This window comes from Lytechinus pictus, chromosome 12 (genome assembly GCF_037042905.1).
Source record: "Lytechinus pictus isolate F3 Inbred chromosome 12, Lp3.0, whole genome shotgun sequence".
NCBI lineage: Eukaryota > Metazoa > Echinodermata > Echinoidea > Temnopleuroida > Toxopneustidae > Lytechinus > Lytechinus pictus.
Window position 1 is genome coordinate 11,805,498 of NC_087256.1, and position 20,029 is coordinate 11,825,526.

Below are 20,029 nucleotides of genomic sequence, written 5' to 3' on the forward strand. Positions count from 1 at the left end.
GCACTTTTGGAGCTTCATCTATGGCCTAATTTCCAGAATTATCGTAATTTACAAATTAATTTGAATATTTTAGGAACAATCAACTATACATTTTTGTTTACTTTTTGTTTACCTTCCGACAATTTAAAAATAGCCGCCCCCGGATGAAGGTCTATGGGACTAAAATGAGTGGTTTTATGTCATGGTATTGTTCATCAGATCGATGGAGGATTAACTATCCATTTATCAGAGGTGCCATAACGTATAGTTTTTCACCTTGATCGAATTTCTAAAATTCGTCTTTTGTAGAGGTTTTCGATCATTCTGAATTGAGACGTATTAACGTCATATGGAATTAAGATATCATTTCGCTCTCATTGGTCCCGATTTTCTTATGTCATAGAACTATAGACAGACCTACAGTTTGTGCCAAGGGGGGGGGGGGGCATCCCTATTATTTTTCAATTTATGGAAAAGGATCGAGGGGAAAGTGGAGCTATGAATTGTGATGCAAACTTCATATTATGCAAGGCAAGGCCTTGTCAATGAATGAATCCAGGGTTTTGTAACACAAACCATAGCAATTGATCTTACGCTTGATTTTCACGATTGATAATTCAATTCTGATCATGCTTATAATTGAAGATACCAATTATTTATTAAAAAAAATTATAGGCCTACATGTTTATAATGCTTGTGTATCTTGTTTTCTTATTATTACTGTTACTTTTTTATATTGTTACTGAACAGGGTCAAGTTGAAGACCACTAATTCGGTAACATTGAGCTTAATTTTGAATTTATTTGGTTTATTAATTTCTATAGGCCTATCCATTTTTTTTCGACATCCATACAAATCAATGACATATATAAATACAAATCAATAATTGAAAAATATATAATGAGCTTGCACTTGCTAAATGGTAATAATAATAAAACATTATAAATAAACAAATATTAAAGAAAAAGCAAACATTTAAGAATGCATGCCACCTTGCATAAAAATCATCATTCATCATGAAATATAAATAAATGTCGTTTTAATTTCAGAGACATGATTAAATAAGTAAATAAATAAATGAATGAATAAATAAATGAATGAATAGATACATAAATGAATGAATGAATAAATAAATAAATAAATAAACGAAGGAATAACTGAATAAATGAAGGAATAAGTAAATAAACAAACAAACAAAAAACAAATAAATACATAACTAAATCAAGATGGGTATATAATCAACAAACAAGTGAACGATGTTTTTAAGATTTTGGAAAGTATTTTTTTCCTCCATGACTTATAGTTAAGCAACGCCTTCTGCACTCTTAACCAATGAGAGACGGTTTAATAAAAAGTGAATGAGCAGCACTACTGACTTTGACCAATCACAATCGCTGATACCTAGAACCGGTTAATTTGAATATATTTTGTCGAAAGGTTGGATTGCAGGCGCTACTGAATGGTAGAAACAATTCTCCAATAATATTTGTAAGCACACTCATATTATTATTTTCTGTCACTTTTTGTGTTGATTTTCATGATTTTTGTTATTAATAAAATGGTATCTGATTTGTGAATAGATGACGTGACAAGCCCTAACGTTAACGTTAGTTAGATTTTACTTAGAATTGATCTCGTCGAGACTTTGTGTAGTCCCAGGTGTTGTGTTTCATGTACGGTATGGTAAGGGGTCATTACATGCATGACATGCAGACCTCTGATCATGCTGATGTGGGACCTAAGCTACGCACTTTGTTTACAAACGATAAACTGTGCCAATTTCAATATTAGAACAAATTTTCTTTCACTAATTTGTGGCAAACATTCTAAAGATCATTAATTTTTAAACCAAGAAGAAAATATCACAAAACACAAAAATACGAAAATCCCGCCGTGTTTTGTCTTGTCTTGTCTTGTCTTTCCGTTAATGCCCACAATCATTACAATGATTATGGCATATGAACGTCAAGATTGACTTGACCTGAATTTTGCCGGGATCGGCAGGTGCAATACACCGGGTGAACACCCTACTCTTTGACGAATAGTGACTAGTGTCAGACTCAGAGTGTATTTGGTTTTAACGTGCATAGGTTGTGACTCTCCTATATATTATAACCTCGTTCGTAGGATGAGTGCACAGGACCAACATTTGCGTCCTTTCCGATGGACGGAGTGTTTTCCAACTGCATTCACACCTGCACTGAACAGTGGTGAGGCACGCTAACACACAACGTTATAGCATCAGATTTTTTTTGTCAGACGCGTTTCGGCATGAGCGGGACTCGAACCCCTCACGTTGAGATCTACGATCTTATCCGAAACATGCGCTCTAACCGACTGAGCTATGCTGCTGTTTTGCTAAAGTCAAAGACAAAGTTCCTAAAAAATAAACACCTCTCATTAATTTCGCCGCTCGATGTACCGCCGATACTACTAGAAGGGGTCCTAATATTATAAAGCTACGCACTCGATTTATCATGCTTAAAAATAGTATTTCCTGTGCCTCAATTTCTGAAATATGTTATTAATATTATAGGAAAATATGACATTAATTTTTAAACTAAAAGTGAATGTAACACCTCTCAATTTCGCCGCTCGATCTCGATGTACCGCCGGTATACACAGTATTTTCTGTGGCTGTGCCTCAATTTCTGGAATATGTTCATATTATTATAGGAAAATATTTAAAGTGAATGTAACTCCAAAATTCCAAACAGTTGTGGGTTTTCTCTACATTTAGATTTTCTCTAGGCCTACATTTATTATATTTTTTTTTACTTGCACGCTGTATTTAAGCACTCATTCAGTGAACAAGGTTATGATATACTGAGGGGCTAGTTGGAATATGTTCCAACTTACCCCAAACATAATTATGAATAAAAAACATTGGATATGAGAAAAAATGTATACAGTCGCACATGCAGTTTTCAATGGCAAAAGCTCTATGTGGAACTTAACCCCCTGGGTTCTGTGGAACTGTGACTGCAGTGACGAACGATTCCTATTCAATTTTTATACAGAGGCTGCATTTAATCTTCTTCCTCTTCTGGAAACAGTACAGTGTTTGTACATTACCGTATCCATTAAAAAATTGCTTACAGCCATTACATGTATATGGCTGTAATACGTGAAATCTTATAAATAATTAGTATATACTACTAATTATTTATAATCACGTACAAAATTTTAGTATTTGTGAAATAAAATTTAGTATCTGTAAATTGTTCTTCAAAATGGCATTGCTAGTCGGATGTACGTCATAACGAAGCAGTTCAAGGGTCAGGCCTACATGTATTGTCTTTGCTTTGTTGACAAACGGATCAAGGGATCTACGGGTCTGGTAAGAAACGTCTCATTTTACCATTTATAGTGCAATGATTTTTATCCCTTTATACGCATTAGGTGCCTAAAGGTTCATAGATAAATAAAATTTGACCCTACAAACCGATTTCACCCTCTATGGATTTCCTAGGGAAATCCGTCTTTGTGTACATGTGTCTCTTATACATATATGGCCGGCGGTTCAAGACTCCATGATGAAGAAGTATATGTCAAAATATTACAAAAACATCATCTTGGAGTCCTCAAGACTAGACTTCACCATGGCATATTAATAACCTTATTTTGTAGCTTGTTAGTAAGTGTCCATTATACCCCTAAACAGGCCAACTTGATCTATAAACTTGTCCGAGATAATAACAAATTTCTGAAAGAGAAAAAAATTACTCAGAAGGTGAAAATACAAAAATTCCTTTCTAACTTCACCAGGCTTGTTGCACATGTGTTGTCTGTAATGGATGGCTGTTGATAATAGCAATAAATTGAGGGCAGTAGTATTGCTTATTTAATTTAAATGCGTTAAAGAAAATTACAATGTTTCAACTTACCCCACGTTCCAAGTTCCAACTAACCCCGATCTCCCCTACATGTACTTATCATATGAAAAATAAATTGCAACTGTATGGAAATTAGTAATTTTGGTTACAAAAGTGATATTTTAATGAACTTTTGAAATGTGTGCTACATGCTGTGTACTGCATTAGCTTACCGTAGATCTACATGTACATGTACATTAGATTCCCCACAGGTAGGATGGTTGTAGTGAACAAGTGGCCTATGCCATACTAATGCCTGGATTTTCTACTACTTACGTTAGTGTTGGCTGTTGCATGTTACTTACGTTACTTGGCCTTGGGACTCAAACTCACCTCGTTGAAACTGCACTGCAGTCAAAACCTTTCCCGCTATACTAGTGAGAAGCGCTGATACCAGAAGTTTTTTTTTAGTGATCATGAGCCGATAGTTTCAAAGTTTGACTAGTCCAGACTTACATGTACAGTCCCGGCTTTAGGGTGAACTCCCCCTGTCAAAAGGGCAGAGGCTGAAGGGCATACATGTATTTCTAGCAGTGCTATAGCTACAGTGGACGGCAGTTGTCGGGCCCAACCGGCACAGAAGATTTCTGACTACCACTTATCATGAAAAACACTGCTTCCATCCACCACTTATTTCAAATATATAGTGTTTCAAAACATAACTCCTTGCAAAGAGGAATTGCACTTGCATTCATTTTCATCTTTAAAGGTCAAGTCCACCCTAGAAAATTGTTGATTTGAATAAATAGAGAAAAATCAAATTAGCAAAATACTGAAAATTTCATCAAAATCGTTTGTAAAATAAGAAAGTTATGACATTTTAAAGTTTTGCTTATTTTTCACAAAACAGTGATATGCACAACTTAAATGAGACGGTCAATGATGTCTCTCACTCACTATTTATTTTGTTTTTTATTTGAATTATACAATATTTCATTTTTTATAGATTTGACAATAAGGACCAACTTGACTGAATCATATAGTATTAAACAATGCTCACTCCACATGTTCAGGGAGGAATTTATCGTTGTTTTACTTGACAATGAGGAGAAAAATAGAATATAATACTCTTGGCTTTAAGACCACTAACTCGGCCTGAAAAAAACTTTGTAATGCCAAGAAATAGCAACCACCACTAAAATGGGCCTAGCTTGAACCCTGATTAATAGATATTTATTATTTTGTTACAATTACAGGTGCTGACATACCAATCAGAAATACGTGGCACTATGGCCTTTGATGGGCGGGTCGTAAAGACCTATGGACGCCTCAAACAGAAGACAATAAAACAAGACAACTGGATTTCACCAAACCTCTTAACAGGACGACACAAGATATCCAACGTTTTCAGCTCACCCGATAATGATTCAAATGCCTCCTCAGATGCCGCTGCAATAAAGTAAGGATGTACTTTGGTTATTAGTAGGTAACCAGTCCGGGAAAGCTAACACTTTATTCTTGAGGAGTCTAACAGAAACCAAATTATTAACCATTTATGTTTGGTCTTTAACATTTCCCCAAATCCTAATTTAATTCCTCAGTTTTTCATTATAGTACCTTTACAGTTTACATGTAATACACATTAAAGAAAATATGGTGGGTTCTGTGCCTTGTATAATAGGGAGATAGAATTGGTCAAATTCAATTGTCGCTGCTTAATGCAAGATGTGGAGTAGTCCGACAACCAGTCGTTCATATCTGTTTGCCAATGAAAATGTTGTATGAATTTCACCTTTTTGAATTCTAGAGTTTAAACATCCCAGTATTTTAAACTGTCAATAAATGTGATTGATTCTCAAATAACCCCCTTGCAATTTTCTTACTTATTATCTTTTGTTCCAATCCATTTTTCAGTGAAGTGATATAATTATTTTCTACATTGTTTAACTTTCCAGTGTGTCAGAGAAAGAAAACATTCTTCCTGCTGATATTGTTGACAGTAAGAAACCACAGAGAAAAGCAGCAAAGGAAGCCAATGCTGCACTTGAGGTAAGAGGAAATCAGTGAATGGTCATCAGCAAACTTTGTTATTTTTTGCTTTTGTATGTGAACGGGGCCGAGATTTCACCAGAATGACACCCTTGCAAAGCTTCTCTAGGAATAGCTGGAAGTAATTTCATGATTCAATGTTCAAAATCTAATGATACTTTTTGTCTCACCTGCATAGCAGAGTGAGACTATAGGCGCCGCTTTTCCGACGGCGACGGCGACGGCGGCGGCGGCGTCAACACCAAATCTTAACCTGAGGTTAAGTTTTTGAAATGACAGCATAACTTAGAAAGTATATGGACCTAGTTCATGAAACTTGGCCATAAGGTTTATCAAGTATTACTGAACATCCTGCCTGAGTTTCATGTCACATGACCAAGGTCAAAGGTCATTTAGGGTCAATGAACTTAGACCATGTTGGGGGAATCAACATCAAAATCTTAACCTAAGGTTAAGTTTTTGAAATGTCATCATAACTAAGAAAATATATGGACCTAGTTCATGAAACTTATACATAAGGTTAATCAAGTGTCACTGAACATCCTGCATGAGTTTCACATCACATGATCAAGGTCAAAGGTCATTTAGGGTCAATGAACTTTGGCCGAATTGGGGGTATCTGTTGAATTACCATCATAACTTTGAAAGTTTATGGATCTGATTCATGAAACTTGGACATAATAGTAATCAAGTATTACTGAACATCCTGTGCAAGTTTCAGGTCACATGATCAAGGTCAAAGGTCATTTAGGGTCAATGAACTTTGGCCAAATTGGGGTATTTGTTGAATTACAGCCATAAATTTGAAAGTGTGTTGGTCTAGTTCATAAAACTTGGACATAATAGTAATCAAGTATCATTTAACATCCTGTGCGAGTTTCAGGTCACATGATCAAGGTCAAAGGTCATGTAAGGTCAAAGAACTTTGGCCACGTTGGGGGTATTTGTTGAATTGCCATCATATCTCTATAAGTGTATTGGTCTAGTTCATAAAACGTGGAAATAAGAGTAACCAAGTATCACTGAACATCTTGTGCGAGTTATAGTAGTTTTCAAAATCAGCACTGCTGCTATATTGAATCGCGTGATGCAGGTGAGACGGCCAGAGGCATTCCACTTGTTTTTATTTGTGTCATTCATGGTTCAAGGCTTTGTTTATCAAAGAATGTACAACTCTTCTACTTTTGAATGCCTGTTATTAGGATCTCATTCAATAAAGTTGTTAAATGCCAAGTCAGTAAAACGTACGCTACTTGTGCATGATTGGGAATTGATTTAATAAACTTGTAGCATTTTGCAATAAACATTGACAGAGTTAAAACTTCCCCAGTAAAGGGTAATGCTTTGCCATTTGAAATGGGAGAACTCTAAATAAAATGCAAAGAGTGAAGAGGTAAAGTTGCTATTTTTACAAGTTTGTAAATGATTGTCTGTGTTTCTTATTGGCAGGAATATGCCAAGGAAGATAATGATGCCAAGGAAGATAATGAGGGAAAGACAGATGCATCCAAAGAAAAGAATTCAAGAGGGAACAAAAATGGAAAGGGCAGACAGTTCTCTAAACTGAGCCGGCAGTACAAGAAAGTCAAAGCAAACAGCATAGAGGAAGAGGAGGAGAATGACCTTGATGTGTTAAAAAATAACATGAAAACTGGAAGGATATTGAGAGGGAAAGTGGGAGCTAAGGCACCCAATTCTTCATTTGATCTGATCTTCAATATCGCAAAAGAGAAGAAAACCAGTAGCAGTAGTGATGATGTGACCAGTCCCATCTTGAATGAAGAGATAGTGGATGGATTAACACTTGGTAGTGGGATGGTGGAGACCAGTACACCGTGTGAAGCGCATCAACGTAGCATCAGTCAATCTCTTGGTAACAGAGGCTGCATCACAAGACGCAGAGCTAAGCGTGATGTCCCATTCTCGCCGGGCAGTCATGGACGTCGACGTGCGAAACGTCAGAGGGTTGTCGTTCCTCAGATCTTAAGCTTCAGTGATGATGATTCATTTCTCTTTGCACCAAGAAGGTTAAGGACTAGGCAGCATGATCAGGTGTCAGAAGTGGCATCTCGTCTTTCTGCTATCCATCTAGATGAGTCTTCGATGGATGATTCATATGAGCTTTGCAGGACTCGTGAATGCAGTGTGAAGCTGAGCAGGATATCCAATGAGTCCATAGAAGAGCTCGGACATGGTTCCATGGACCTGTTTGATGATGAGGACCATGATTGGGAACAAGATCTAGAACAGGATCCAGAACAAGACCAAGGTACAGGTTTGAAGAGTGGGGTCAGACTTCGTTCTTGTCAAGTTTCTTTGGAAAGGATATCGCTTAGTTCTGGCATTTGTTCTGATGCAGCAGAAGTATCAGGAGACCATGAATCACTGTGCCAGTCAAAGAACAATCATCGGCCCTTCCTTCGAGAAAGGAAAGATACCATGTTAGATGAACCAAAAACTATCAAGACACCTTTAGTCAATAAAAGTATCAGCAGGCTTGCTCTTGACAGCTTCAAGGTATGAATATTTCTTTTATAGGATAGGAGATTACAAATGTGGTTGAATTGATAGATCTCTAGGGGTTTTTTGTGAGAAATTATGGGCCCATAATCTCGAAAGAGGTTGAATTTGTACCATGGGGCAAAACCATGGATTATGCAGATTTCTAGTGCTTCCCTTTTAGTGCCCTTTGCTACTGTAAGCACGAATTTAATTGGATTTTTCTTAGTGAACGCAATGAAATAAGCATAATTATGGATAAAAAACTGCTTAGTCTGATTAGTCCATGGTACATTTGAAACCTCTTTCGAGAATACAGGCCATTGGGGCTATTTTCAAGCTTGGTGATTATGATTGACTTTTATAATATATGGTAAGCTGAAAAATTATACAATTTGAATGAAGACATCTTGAGGTAAAGACAGAAAACTACATTACTTTTCATTTACTAGCTTCTGAATCTTTTTCTTTGTTATGCATTTTACCACAAATCAGGTTGCCCTTACACCGACTAGGAACAGGAAGACCGGCAAGCTGCTGTCCCCTAAATGTAAGGTGCTCGCCCAGTGCGACCAGGAAGATTTCATCACCTTCTCAGCTTGTATACCATCAGCCATGATGAAGAAGTGTGTCAAGATTGGTGAAGGGGTCTATGGTGAGGTCTTCAGGACCACCAACAGTAGGAAGTCCGTTGCTCTCAAGGTAAGACTGGTTTGGTGGTTGGTGTCCAAAGATTATAGGTGGTATTCTGATAGTGCTTAGATATGGATTTCATGACAATTGCTATATAAGGCTAAGTTAGTATTATAGCCATGGTGTAGTCAAACCTTGGTTAACTTAGACCACACTTTTATGGAATGCCAGTTGTCAACTCATTCACTGATTACAAATTTTTCTGCCAAAAAGGTTGTTAAATTTATTTTGTCATGAAAATTAGAATAGGAAAATGCAAGGAATTTTTAGTAATTGATTGGTAAGCTTTCTTTACCATGAATATGGGAGAAGTATTGTGACACTCAGCATTCCATAAAAGTGTGGCCTAAAATTCTAGTTTAGACTAGGGTTACACTTAGGTTTAATTACCAGAATATGGATCTATGTGTTGAGGATCGACGGTAGTATCAGATAACAACCTTTTACTCTTAGGGTAGTTTAATTTTATATGTTAGATGAGCCAGGAATGTCCTTGAATTGTTGGTGAAGTATCATCAATAGCAAAGAATTATCTGTTGCTGTCAAAGTAATCTAGATTCTAGATTGGTGAAGGCCTAGAACATCCTAGGACAATGAGTTCAGGATTATCAACGGTAGTTTTATGGTACTTCATCTATGGATTTACCCCTAAAATCGATTTTATTATGAAAATTAGATTTGAGTAAGGCCAAAACAACACAATTGTGTTTTAGGATCTACTGTACTATTTTCAAGAGCCTCTCGTGTGTTGATTGTCTTGTTTCAATACAGTCAGAAGTTTAAAACTTGAAGTCCAATACTGTCTGTAGTCTTATTAATATTTTACCTTTAAGTATATGTGTGGTTCTGATATGGAATCATCTTTCAGAATATATTCAACCAATCTAATAGAAGCGAGAATGATGAGCAATTGAATATTCTCCCGTTGAGCATTGTACACCTTTGTGCATCATTTGTATTCATCTTTGCTTCTCATTTGTGGTTAATGGTTTGAGATTCATTCATTTTCTGTTTCAGATCATACCTGTTGAAGGGGACTTCCCTGTGAATGAAGAAAGTCAGAAACCATTTGAAGAGATCCTCCCTGAAATTGTTATTTCATGGTCAGTCTTAATTAAAGGGATGGTCCGGGCTGAAAATATTTATATCTTAATACATAGAGTAGTATTCACTGAGCGAAATGCCGAAACTTTCATCAAAATCGGATAACAAATAATAAAGTTTAGCAATATTTTGTGAAAACAGTCGTCATGAATATTCATTTGGTGGGCTGATGATGTCACATCCCCGCTTTCCGTTTTCTTATGTTATTACATAAAATCATAATTTTTTTCATTATTTCATTCTTGTGTGAATAATATGTCTCCCTTATAATGAAATAAGTTGCGGCAATAAATATCTAATGCACTAAATCAGTTGTCAATCCAATTTTTCTAGTTCTTGGAGGAAAAAAATTGAATAAACCTAATTTCATATAATAAAATACAAAAGAACAAGTGGGGATGTGACATCATCAGCCCACCTAATGAATATTCATGATGACTGTTTTCACACAATATTGCTCAACTTTAAAATTAAATAATTTTGTTATTTGTTATCCGATTTTGATTGAATTTTCAGCATTTTGCTCAGTGAATTATACTCTATTTATTAAGCTATAAATACTTTTAGCCCGGACCATCCCTGTAATATGTTACCAGTATATTCTGATGGTAGATCAGTGTTTTGGTGGCTAAATATTCTAGCCAAATGTTCGGGAGGATGATATATTGTGCGTTAATAATGGTTTGACCTCCCAAATCTTTGTGTGCTCAACATTCCTGTGACAACGTATGACTGTTGAAAATTATTTGAGCTGCTAATCATATATGCACCTACATAGAGTCGTTTTTGCACTTGACGGTCAATTTTATTCGTGAATGAAATGTAGGTTAAGGGATGCAAATTGGGATTCACTCTCATTTTATTTGTCACTGATATACAGGGAGCTGAGTGTACTTCGAGAAGGTGAGGATACCATGACAACAAACTTCATTGGGGTCAATCGTGTGTCATGTGTCAAGGGGTCATACCCTAAGAAGCTTCTTGATGAGTGGGACAAATATGACGACAGGAAGACCTCAGAGAATGATAGACCTGGTAAGAATATTAGGTTTAGCTTCTTTGTTTTGTAACGAGTTTTATTATTTTATTTATTTGTATATATTAATATATATGTATTCTTTGCCTCCTCCACAATTATGAGCTAGGTCATGTCTGATGATGGAATTTTAAAGAACTTTGCAGTCTAGTTTTAATTCAAAATTTTATTTTTATGTTCTTTCAAATTTTCATAAAATTATTTGTGAGCAGTTACTTACCATCTTTTCATTGTTATATTGAAATTTGATTCATGTCAAATCTAATGATTTAGAAATTTTAAGTGGAAGGAAAGAGTTTGTTGAAGTGGAAGGAAAGATTTTGTTGATTTAGAAATGATAACGTTCTGTTTTATTGCATGGTATTCAGCTTTGTTTTCCCAATTTTCTTTTCATCCTCCTTTTCGGCTGTCAAAGACTCTCTTCCATATATTTAAACTTTGTCGACATATCTTTTATCCTAGATATATTTCCAAGTGATCAGTTGTTCATCATCTTTGAGTTTGCCGATGGAGGCAAAGATCTTGAGAGCTTTGAGGTATGCATAACTCACAACTGGACATCATCATGTAATAAAGAGGTTTAAAGATACATGTCCAACCAACCTTGGTGAAATTACATAGACACACTCATTGATTGCAAATTTGGGAAGTGGAACATGGCTTTTCAATATGCTAAATGCCAAGCCCAAATGACCTCTGTCTTACCATTGGTAAAATGACTCTATGAAGTTATTGACACATCTTTGTTGGCATTCAATAAACAATATATGCATTTCACAGATAATTTCACTTATAGGATATCTGAAAATTATGTAATTTGTCTGTTATACCGCGGTCATATTTCCCCTACGGTGGCCATACAGCGAGTCAAAAACAGCCTTTTTATTCATTTTTATTCAGACCAACTCTATGTAGCTAGTACAAAAAAAATGTTAAAACGGCTATTTTCGACTCGCCGTACGGGTAATGTGACTGAGGTATTACCACAATACCATCCAACTGACTTCATTCTGACATAAGTTGTCATCTAAGGTAATCAACTCTTGGTCATCTACTAAAGAGAGTAATACAATGTTTTGTGCCAGTCAAATATTTTTTTATGGTTTAATCATACATTTGAGGGAAGACACTGATCTTTTAATTCCATTCATGCTTTGAGGGGTAAATGTAAACCTTTTTTTCTTCTGCCAAGAATATAACATGAATGTATCAATTATCTTCTGCCAGTTTGAGAACATCTACCAGGCAGTTAGTGTGATAAGACAGGTGACTGGAGCCTTGGCTGTAGCCGAGAGAGAGCTGGAGTTTGAGCATCGTGACCTGCATTGGGGCAATGTGCTGGTTGGAGACACCAAGGATGATCAGGTGACCTTTACGCTAGATGGTCAGGTGATCTCTGTAGAGTCACATGGTTTGCACATCAGCATCATTGATTTCACCCTGTCAAGATTACAGAAAGGTATCTCATTAAAAACTCTTTACAACCTACCACTGCAATCTACCATACATTACACGAAGAGGTAGCACATAGTGTTCAATAGATTTTTCCTGCTATTATTTGCATAATCATATGTAGGCATCCCTATGTGTATATGAACATGATTTTCATAGTCAGGGATATTTGTTTACTAGAACTTAAGACAATCTTATCTTAGAGATACATGTAACTCATCACTTGAAAAAATATCCATTACAAATAAATTCTGTTTCCAGATTCTATTTATTGTGTCTGTATTCATTCCTCTTTTTATATCTGAATCCTTTTTGTGTGTGCCTTTGATCTATTATAGCTCTAATGACTACATATACATTATTATTTTTCCTATTGCGTGCAAAAAAGTATGAATTCTAACTATATTTGGTTTTGTTTTTGTCCTCAGATGAGTGCACTGTATTCTGTGATCTCGCCGAAGATCCCACCCTCTTCACTGGAGAGGGCGACAAACAGTTTGATGTTTATCGATCTATGAAAGAACACAACAAGTAAGTTTCTCTCAGATAGCCTGTTGGTAATGTTTTGTCTTCAACAGGTTTATTGTGTTTAATTTTATCAGTGATGACCTCCTGTACTTTGCTTTTGTAAGGTAGAATTAGAATGGAGCTGGAGGTAAAAGGTTTGGTAGAGCTAGTTGACTAAGATGGTAAACCATTTCTACAAACATTGTGGGGTTGTTTTTTGTTGTTGCTATGAAGGATGAAAAACATACTAGATATTATAAATTCCCATGATTTTAGTGTAATATTTATAGATAACTTTCAACGTAAAATCTTTTGAAAAATCTTCAATGAACAGGGGTGTGAGAGGTCAGATTTTTTAGCTGATTTCAGATTTTTTTTTTGTTTTGATTTTCAGCTTAATTTCAGCTTATTTTGGGCTTTCCTCTGTACAAAAGTATGGGAGCTCTTTCTATTTCAGACTTTTTCAACACTCTTCAGCTTTTTTCAGATCTTTTTATTTGTGACCACTCACACCCCTGAATGAAGTAGTTGTTTGAATTTCATTTACTTCTTCAATTCTTTGGTTTTTATTATTCATTTGTTATAATTGGGTGAGTGCAGCAATACAATGTATTATTTTTGTTGATTCTCTCATTTATTTGTGATTTCCAGCAACAAATGGGAAGGATTCCAACCCAAGACCAATGTCTTCTGGATAGAGTATCTCCTGGATAAGGTCATCTGGGAGAAGAAATACCCTTCAGACCGAAGCCAGCGGAAAGTCCTAGGCCAACTCAAGACCCTGGTCAGGGAAATTCAAGAGTATTCCAGTGCAGAAGATGTGCTAAAGAACAGTGACCTGTTGAGGATAGGGTGATTATTATCATCTAGAGACTTAGCTAGTACAATCTTTGAGGTCTTAGACCAACTCAACCCTGGTAAGAAAGATCCAAGACTGGTATTCCAGCGCAGAGGATTACTAAAGAACAGTGATCTGTTGAGTATAGGGTGACCATCATCATCAAGAGATCTATTTTGGACTCAAGGATACAACTGTTATTGCCAGGATATGTCTCGATCCCATAAACGTATTGTTCACTAGCCGATAGATGCATGCAATTTGCCCAGTATTTTATTGGGACAGTCCAGATGGTCTAACTGCCAGCCACTCCAGCCAATATGTCCCTTATTTTTGTGGAAAATCTGTCTGTACTTATGTGAAACTCTGCAGTGTCCCTATTTTCAGCCTTCTTTCTTCCCAATTGTCTCACTTTCTTGGGTTTCAGGGTTAACAGGTATGGTGGATACACATGTACAATTGAGGCCACAAGTTTACATACACCCAGGAAATTCAAAGAAAAGTTGACACTTGCAAAATATCATAAAATTTACTGTATTTTTGCTATCATGACGAATTTGATATCAAACAAATGAGTATGTCATGCTCCTTCATCACATTGCTTTGTCATCAGGAGCTGAAAAATATTTAGGTTTAATTTTTCCCCCAAAATCTTCGTATTTTAGACAAATCAAAATAAAAACTTGACAAAAACATTTCATATTTGTATTTGTGCTAGTTACTTCTCAACACAAACATTTCAGATTACGCTTTTTTGTTCAGTGGCGACATATCATGATAGAAAATGATCATAGATATGACATTTATATATTTCTATGAAACGATGTTTGAAAGTATATAAACAAACAATAGAATACATTTGGAACGATTACTTATTTTTCTTCTAAGAAAATTCCACCTGAAATACATGTATACTTTAATCCCAACGGCATCTCGGTCGTGTGAAAGAGCCTAATACACTTTCATTTGATGCCAAATTCGTCATGTTAGTATTTACATTTCTGAAGAAATAGTAAATTTTACGATAATTGGCAAGCGAACAAATTTCATTGAATTCCATGGGTGTATCTAAAGTTTTGGCCTCAACTGTATATATCTTGCTTGCTGAACAATCTTCTCCTCACAGGAAATACCTTGCAGCTTGAGATCCTGTTCCATAAAAGTTCCTATTATGGTAACTCTGCCATCCAGGGCCCCGTCTTACAAATAGTCACGATTGATCCAATCAATCGTAACTCTTTGGAAATCCATCAGTGTCATAATTTTTTCTACAGGAAATTTGCACAATTTCCTTTGTAAAAAAAGAGAAGCACAGTGAATTTTCAAGAAAACAAAGAATGCATGAATATACATCACAGCTAGAAAATATTTTGAACAAACATGCATAATAGAGGTTGATGTTGCTGGCCGTCCATAGTTGTGATTGATCGGATCAATCGCAACTCTTTGTAAGACAGGGCCCAGTAGTAACTACCATGGTAGCAATGCTCATTGGCCAATCAAATTCAAGTATTCCTTGAAAGTTACCATTGAATGGCAAAGTTACTTCACTTTAATTAGACCATATTTCAAATGTAGACATTTCCTTGTAGATCCTGGAATGTCCTTTGCATGGAATCAATTTATTTCTGTTGGGTTAATATTCATTTGCCTTACTTTTACATGAGAAAATTATTTTTTACAGTATACCTTATCTTAGATTACATTTATGAACCTTGATTTCAAAAAGTAAGACATGTATTCCACAACCTGATTTGTGCAGTTTTTATGAGTTGAAAATGAAAGCCTGTACTCCAGGTTGTAAATAATCTGATTTGAACAGATGAAGTAAAATTAAACAAATAAAACACTGACAATTTTATTAAAATCAGACAATGAATAACACAATTACAACATGTTTAAATTTTGAATTATTTGGTGAAATACTGAGATGCATGTCTCTATAAATATGCAATGAGCAAGCTGATAATGTCATATTCCCACTTATTATTTTGCATTTTATTTAATGGATTTATATTTATTAAAAATGTATCCTTCCTGAAGAATGAATAAATATTGGATTGACAAATTGTGTAATGTGTAAAATAATGTTTGCTGCAACTTATTTAGTTACAAAGGAGACAATGCATGAAAATGTAAAATGAATAAATAATTTAAGTAATTATGACTTCATATAGTATCATAAGAAAATTTGAGAGTGGGGACATAAGATCATAAGCCTGCCTATTGCACATTCATGATACAGTGCTGTTTTCACAAAATATTGCTTAACTTTAAAATTCAATAACTTTGTTGTCAGATTTTGATGGAATATTCATCATTTTGCTCTGAATTTTACTTTATTTATTACATTAGGGGAATACTGAGATCATACATTTAAATCTACGACCTGTTATGATATGCTTTACATTGTTCTTGTTTGCTTCAATAGATTAAAGATCAGGTTGAGTTACAGGATAATGGGTACTTGAATTTAAAAAATGTTGTGAGCTAGAATGAGAATCACTACGCTATATGAGTGATGCTAAATTCTGAATTTTCATTTCAAATGTAGAGTAGTTGACCTTCTTTTGAAATGAATTTGGTTAATAAGTACCAGACAAATAGTTGTTTGTATGTGGGTACAGTTTGAAATCTTTTCATGAGTCGAACCAGTTAATTTTTGGTTTCTACATCATGTCATGCAAAATGCCATGCATTGGTGTTGAGATATCTGCCTTTGTGAATGGTCATAGCATTGTATAAAATTAGCAGTTAATATAATTCATTTGAATTTTTACTACAAATTTAGCTGAAAATTGGTCATTGATTATCTATGATCAATATTGGACAATTGGTAACATGACATTCTTGTCAGGAATGTGTCAGTAGAGATATGGTATACAGAATTTGAATATGGTCCATTCAATGGTTATCTCATGATTTTTAAGGAATTACTTTTTATTTATTTGGTTCCCAATTCCCTATTGGTTTTGTTATTTTTGATAATAATAATGATAATTGGCATTTATATAGCACTTTATCAATCTACGACTGCTAAAAGCGCTTCACAATTTATATTACCCGGTCACTGGATTCATAGCATTTCAAGCAGCCTGTTAGGCACACACTTGCTAAACCAACCACAATGATGATTGTTTCCTACCGGTACCCAATTAGCACCTGGGTGAGAGTGGCAAAGTGTGGATTGACGCCTTGCCAAAGGATGCTAGGCCATGGTTGGATTCGAACACACGACCCTCTGATTACAAGGCGAGAGTCAGAACCGCAACACCATGACGCTTCCACCGATCACTTTCAAACAATTACCTTTGACCATAAGTATGTCTTGTTACATACAAAGGTTTGTTGTTTTAGTCAAAATCAAGTTACATTTCTTGATATAGAAAAGTTTTCATTTTACATGTACATGTCTGCTTTTTTAATGATTTAAAATATATTACAGTTTATCTTGGAAAGGACAAAGACAATCAAATAAACCTTCGAATATCAACCCTTACCAAGCAAACTTTTCATAAGCTGAAAAATTACCGTAGTGCATTGTCTAATTGAAGTAGCTTGTACCTATTTTCATTAGGGTTGCTCACCATATAAGTATTATTTCAAAGTAATATTATTTCTGTGGCCAGTTTTGTAATCAATGTTTTGTAATTAATTTTAAAATGGAAATGGTACATTTTACATATGTGTACTTGTTACAATAATAACCCAAATCAGTTGCATTTTTGGGGGCTTCAGATTTTAATTGATTATAAACATCTATTTACTGGGGCTCTCAAGTCCCAGCCAATTTGTCTTACATAAAAACGATTTGTCCATTTCTAATCATGTGTGTCAACGTTTTTGTAGATTTGATTTGTGCAAGATCTTCTGTTGATATTGTACTGGAAGCTGGAGTATTTTTTTTTTACTTGGGATATTGGGTAAACCAACTTTTTGTATATAAAAACGTATGATAAATATGTATATTTTATACCAATGTAAGTAATGTAAATTATAACGCTGATATGATGCACTGCGATTAATATTTGTCAGAAAATCCTTTTTAAGATGTTAAGGATTAGTTATACTATGGTGATGATGATGATGGCCATGATTATTGTGATAATGGTGGTGGTGGTGGATGTTGGTGGTGGTGGTGATGATGGTGATGATGATGATGGTGATGATGATGGTGATGATGATGATGATGATGATGATGGTGGTGATGATGATGATGGTGATGATAGTGATGATGATGATGGTGATGGTGATGATGATGGTGATGATGATGATGATGGTGATGATGATGGTGATGGTGATGATGATGATGATGCAAGGAAGCAATGAGTTTGTAATCCTTGGTCAGTGGCGTAACAGGCGGGGGGCAGGGGGGGGGGCAAGCTGCCCCCTGGCGGATTTCACCGGGAAAATAAAAAACGGGAAATAGAGAAAAGGGAGGGAGAAAGAAAGGGAAAGGGGAAAAGGAAAGGAGGAAAGTTAAGGGAAAGGGAAAAGTGACAAGAAAACTTAAAGGGATGGTCCGGGCTGAAATTATGTATAGCTTAATAAATAGAGTAGAATTCACTGAGCAAAATGCCGAAATTTTCATCAAAATTGGATAACAAATAACAAAGTTATTGAATACTAAAGTTTAGCAATATTTTGTGAAAACAGTCGTCATGAATATTCATTAGGTGGGCTGATGATGTCACATCTCCACTTGTTCTTTTGTATTTTATTATATGAAATTAGGTTTATTCAAATTTTTTCCTCCAAGAACTAGAAAAATTGGATTGACAACTGATTTAGTGCATTAGATATTTATTGCTGCAATTTATTTCATTATAAGGGAGACATATTATTCACACAAGTATGAAATAATGAAAAAATTATGAATTTATGTAATAACATAAGAAAACGGAAAGTGGAGATGTGACATCATCAGCCCACCTAATGAATATTCATGACGACTGTTTTCACCAATTATTGCTAAACTTTAAACTTCAATAACTTTATTATTTGTTATCCGATTTTGATGAAATTTTCAGCATTTTGCTCAGTGAATTCTACTCTATGTATTAAGATATAAATATTTTCAGCCCGGACCATCCCTTTAATAACACGACCGGGCTGCCGAGGATTGAAAGTAAATAAGCTACCGGGGCTTTGCCCCAGACCCCACGTAGTAGGGGCTCTTCATTTATAACCTTCAAATGGCTCTATAACGCCCCCTGTAGGGACCCTTCCTATACATTAAGCTTTACGTTCAATCACTGGCATATAGGCGCAGGAGGTCTTGGTTCCACACCGTACCCAAGAGGAAATGATTAATAGGAGACAATTTGAAATAATGCATTGTCCAAAAAAAAGCAAGTATTGCCCAATATCTATAACCCATGTGAAAATATGAGAGCTCTGCATTTCGACATTAGATTGGCCAGAGGTTGATATTTGTCTTGCTATCAATATCACTTTGTCAAGATCCAGTGTCCAAGATAGTACAAACAAAAGACTGACAAAATCCCATGATAAAAGTGATCCATGAGCTCAATTAGCTGCAAAGATATACCAGTTCTTGTTAACTGCCGAGGATTGAAAGTAAAGAGCGGGAAGAAAGATGGACGATACAACATGATGCTATAAGCTTGCTAAATTTTATGCAAATAAGCTACCGGCGCTTTGTCCCAGACCCCACGTAGTAGGGGCTCTTCATTTATAACCTTCAAATGGCTCTATAACGCCCCCTGTAGGGACCCTTCCTATACATTAAAGGAGAATGAAACCCTTGAAACCAGCTGAATCCATATCAAAGAGAAAAATCAAAGAAACATATTGTTGAAAGTTTGAGGAAGATTGAATGAATAATAAGAAAGTTATGAGCATTTGAATATTGAGATCACTAATGCCATGTAGATCCTCCCATTGGCAATGCGACCAAGATCTGTGATGTCACACACGTACAACCCCCTCATTACTTTAGTACTTATTTCACTTATATTCTCACTTTTATAGAGTCTATCACAAGGTGATGTGTTCTCTTTATGAGAGGACAAGTACAGAGGTTTCACAACATTA

The 20,029-nt window shown here is 35.5% G+C and overlaps 1 protein-coding gene across 1 annotated transcript; it reads left to right on the forward strand.

Moving 5' to 3' along the window:
* The first annotated feature begins 1,400 nt into the window (after nt 1-1,400).
* Nucleotides 1,401-17,993, forward strand: LOC129273531 (uncharacterized). The gene is made up of 11 exons (XM_054910575.2): nt 1,401-1,467; nt 5,051-5,253; nt 5,750-5,843; nt 7,293-8,360; nt 8,838-9,044; nt 10,053-10,138; nt 11,020-11,174; nt 11,638-11,711; nt 12,403-12,634; nt 13,056-13,158; nt 13,786-17,993. The coding sequence occupies exons 2-11, from the start codon at nt 5,084-5,086 to the stop codon at nt 13,988-13,990; spliced, it is 2,394 nt and encodes a 797-aa protein (XP_054766550.2). The 5' UTR covers nt 1,401-1,467; nt 5,051-5,083; the 3' UTR covers nt 13,991-17,993.
* The last annotated feature ends 2,036 nt before the right edge of the window (nt 17,994-20,029 follow it).

What these genes read in the sequence shown, in the direction of transcription:
- LOC129273531 (XM_054910575.2), top strand. Translation starts at nt 5,084, where the DNA reads ATGGCCTTTGATGGGCGGGTCGTAAAGACCTATGGACGCCTCAAACAG. An exon ending in TTGCTCTTGACAGCTTCAAG is followed by an intron (nt 8,361 to 8,837) that starts GTATGAATATTT and finishes ACCACAAATCAG; the next exon opens with GTTGCCCTTACACCGACTAG. An exon ending in CTCAGAGAATGATAGACCTG is followed by an intron (nt 11,175 to 11,637) that starts GTAAGAATATTA and finishes CTTTTATCCTAG; the next exon opens with ATATATTTCCAAGTGATCAG.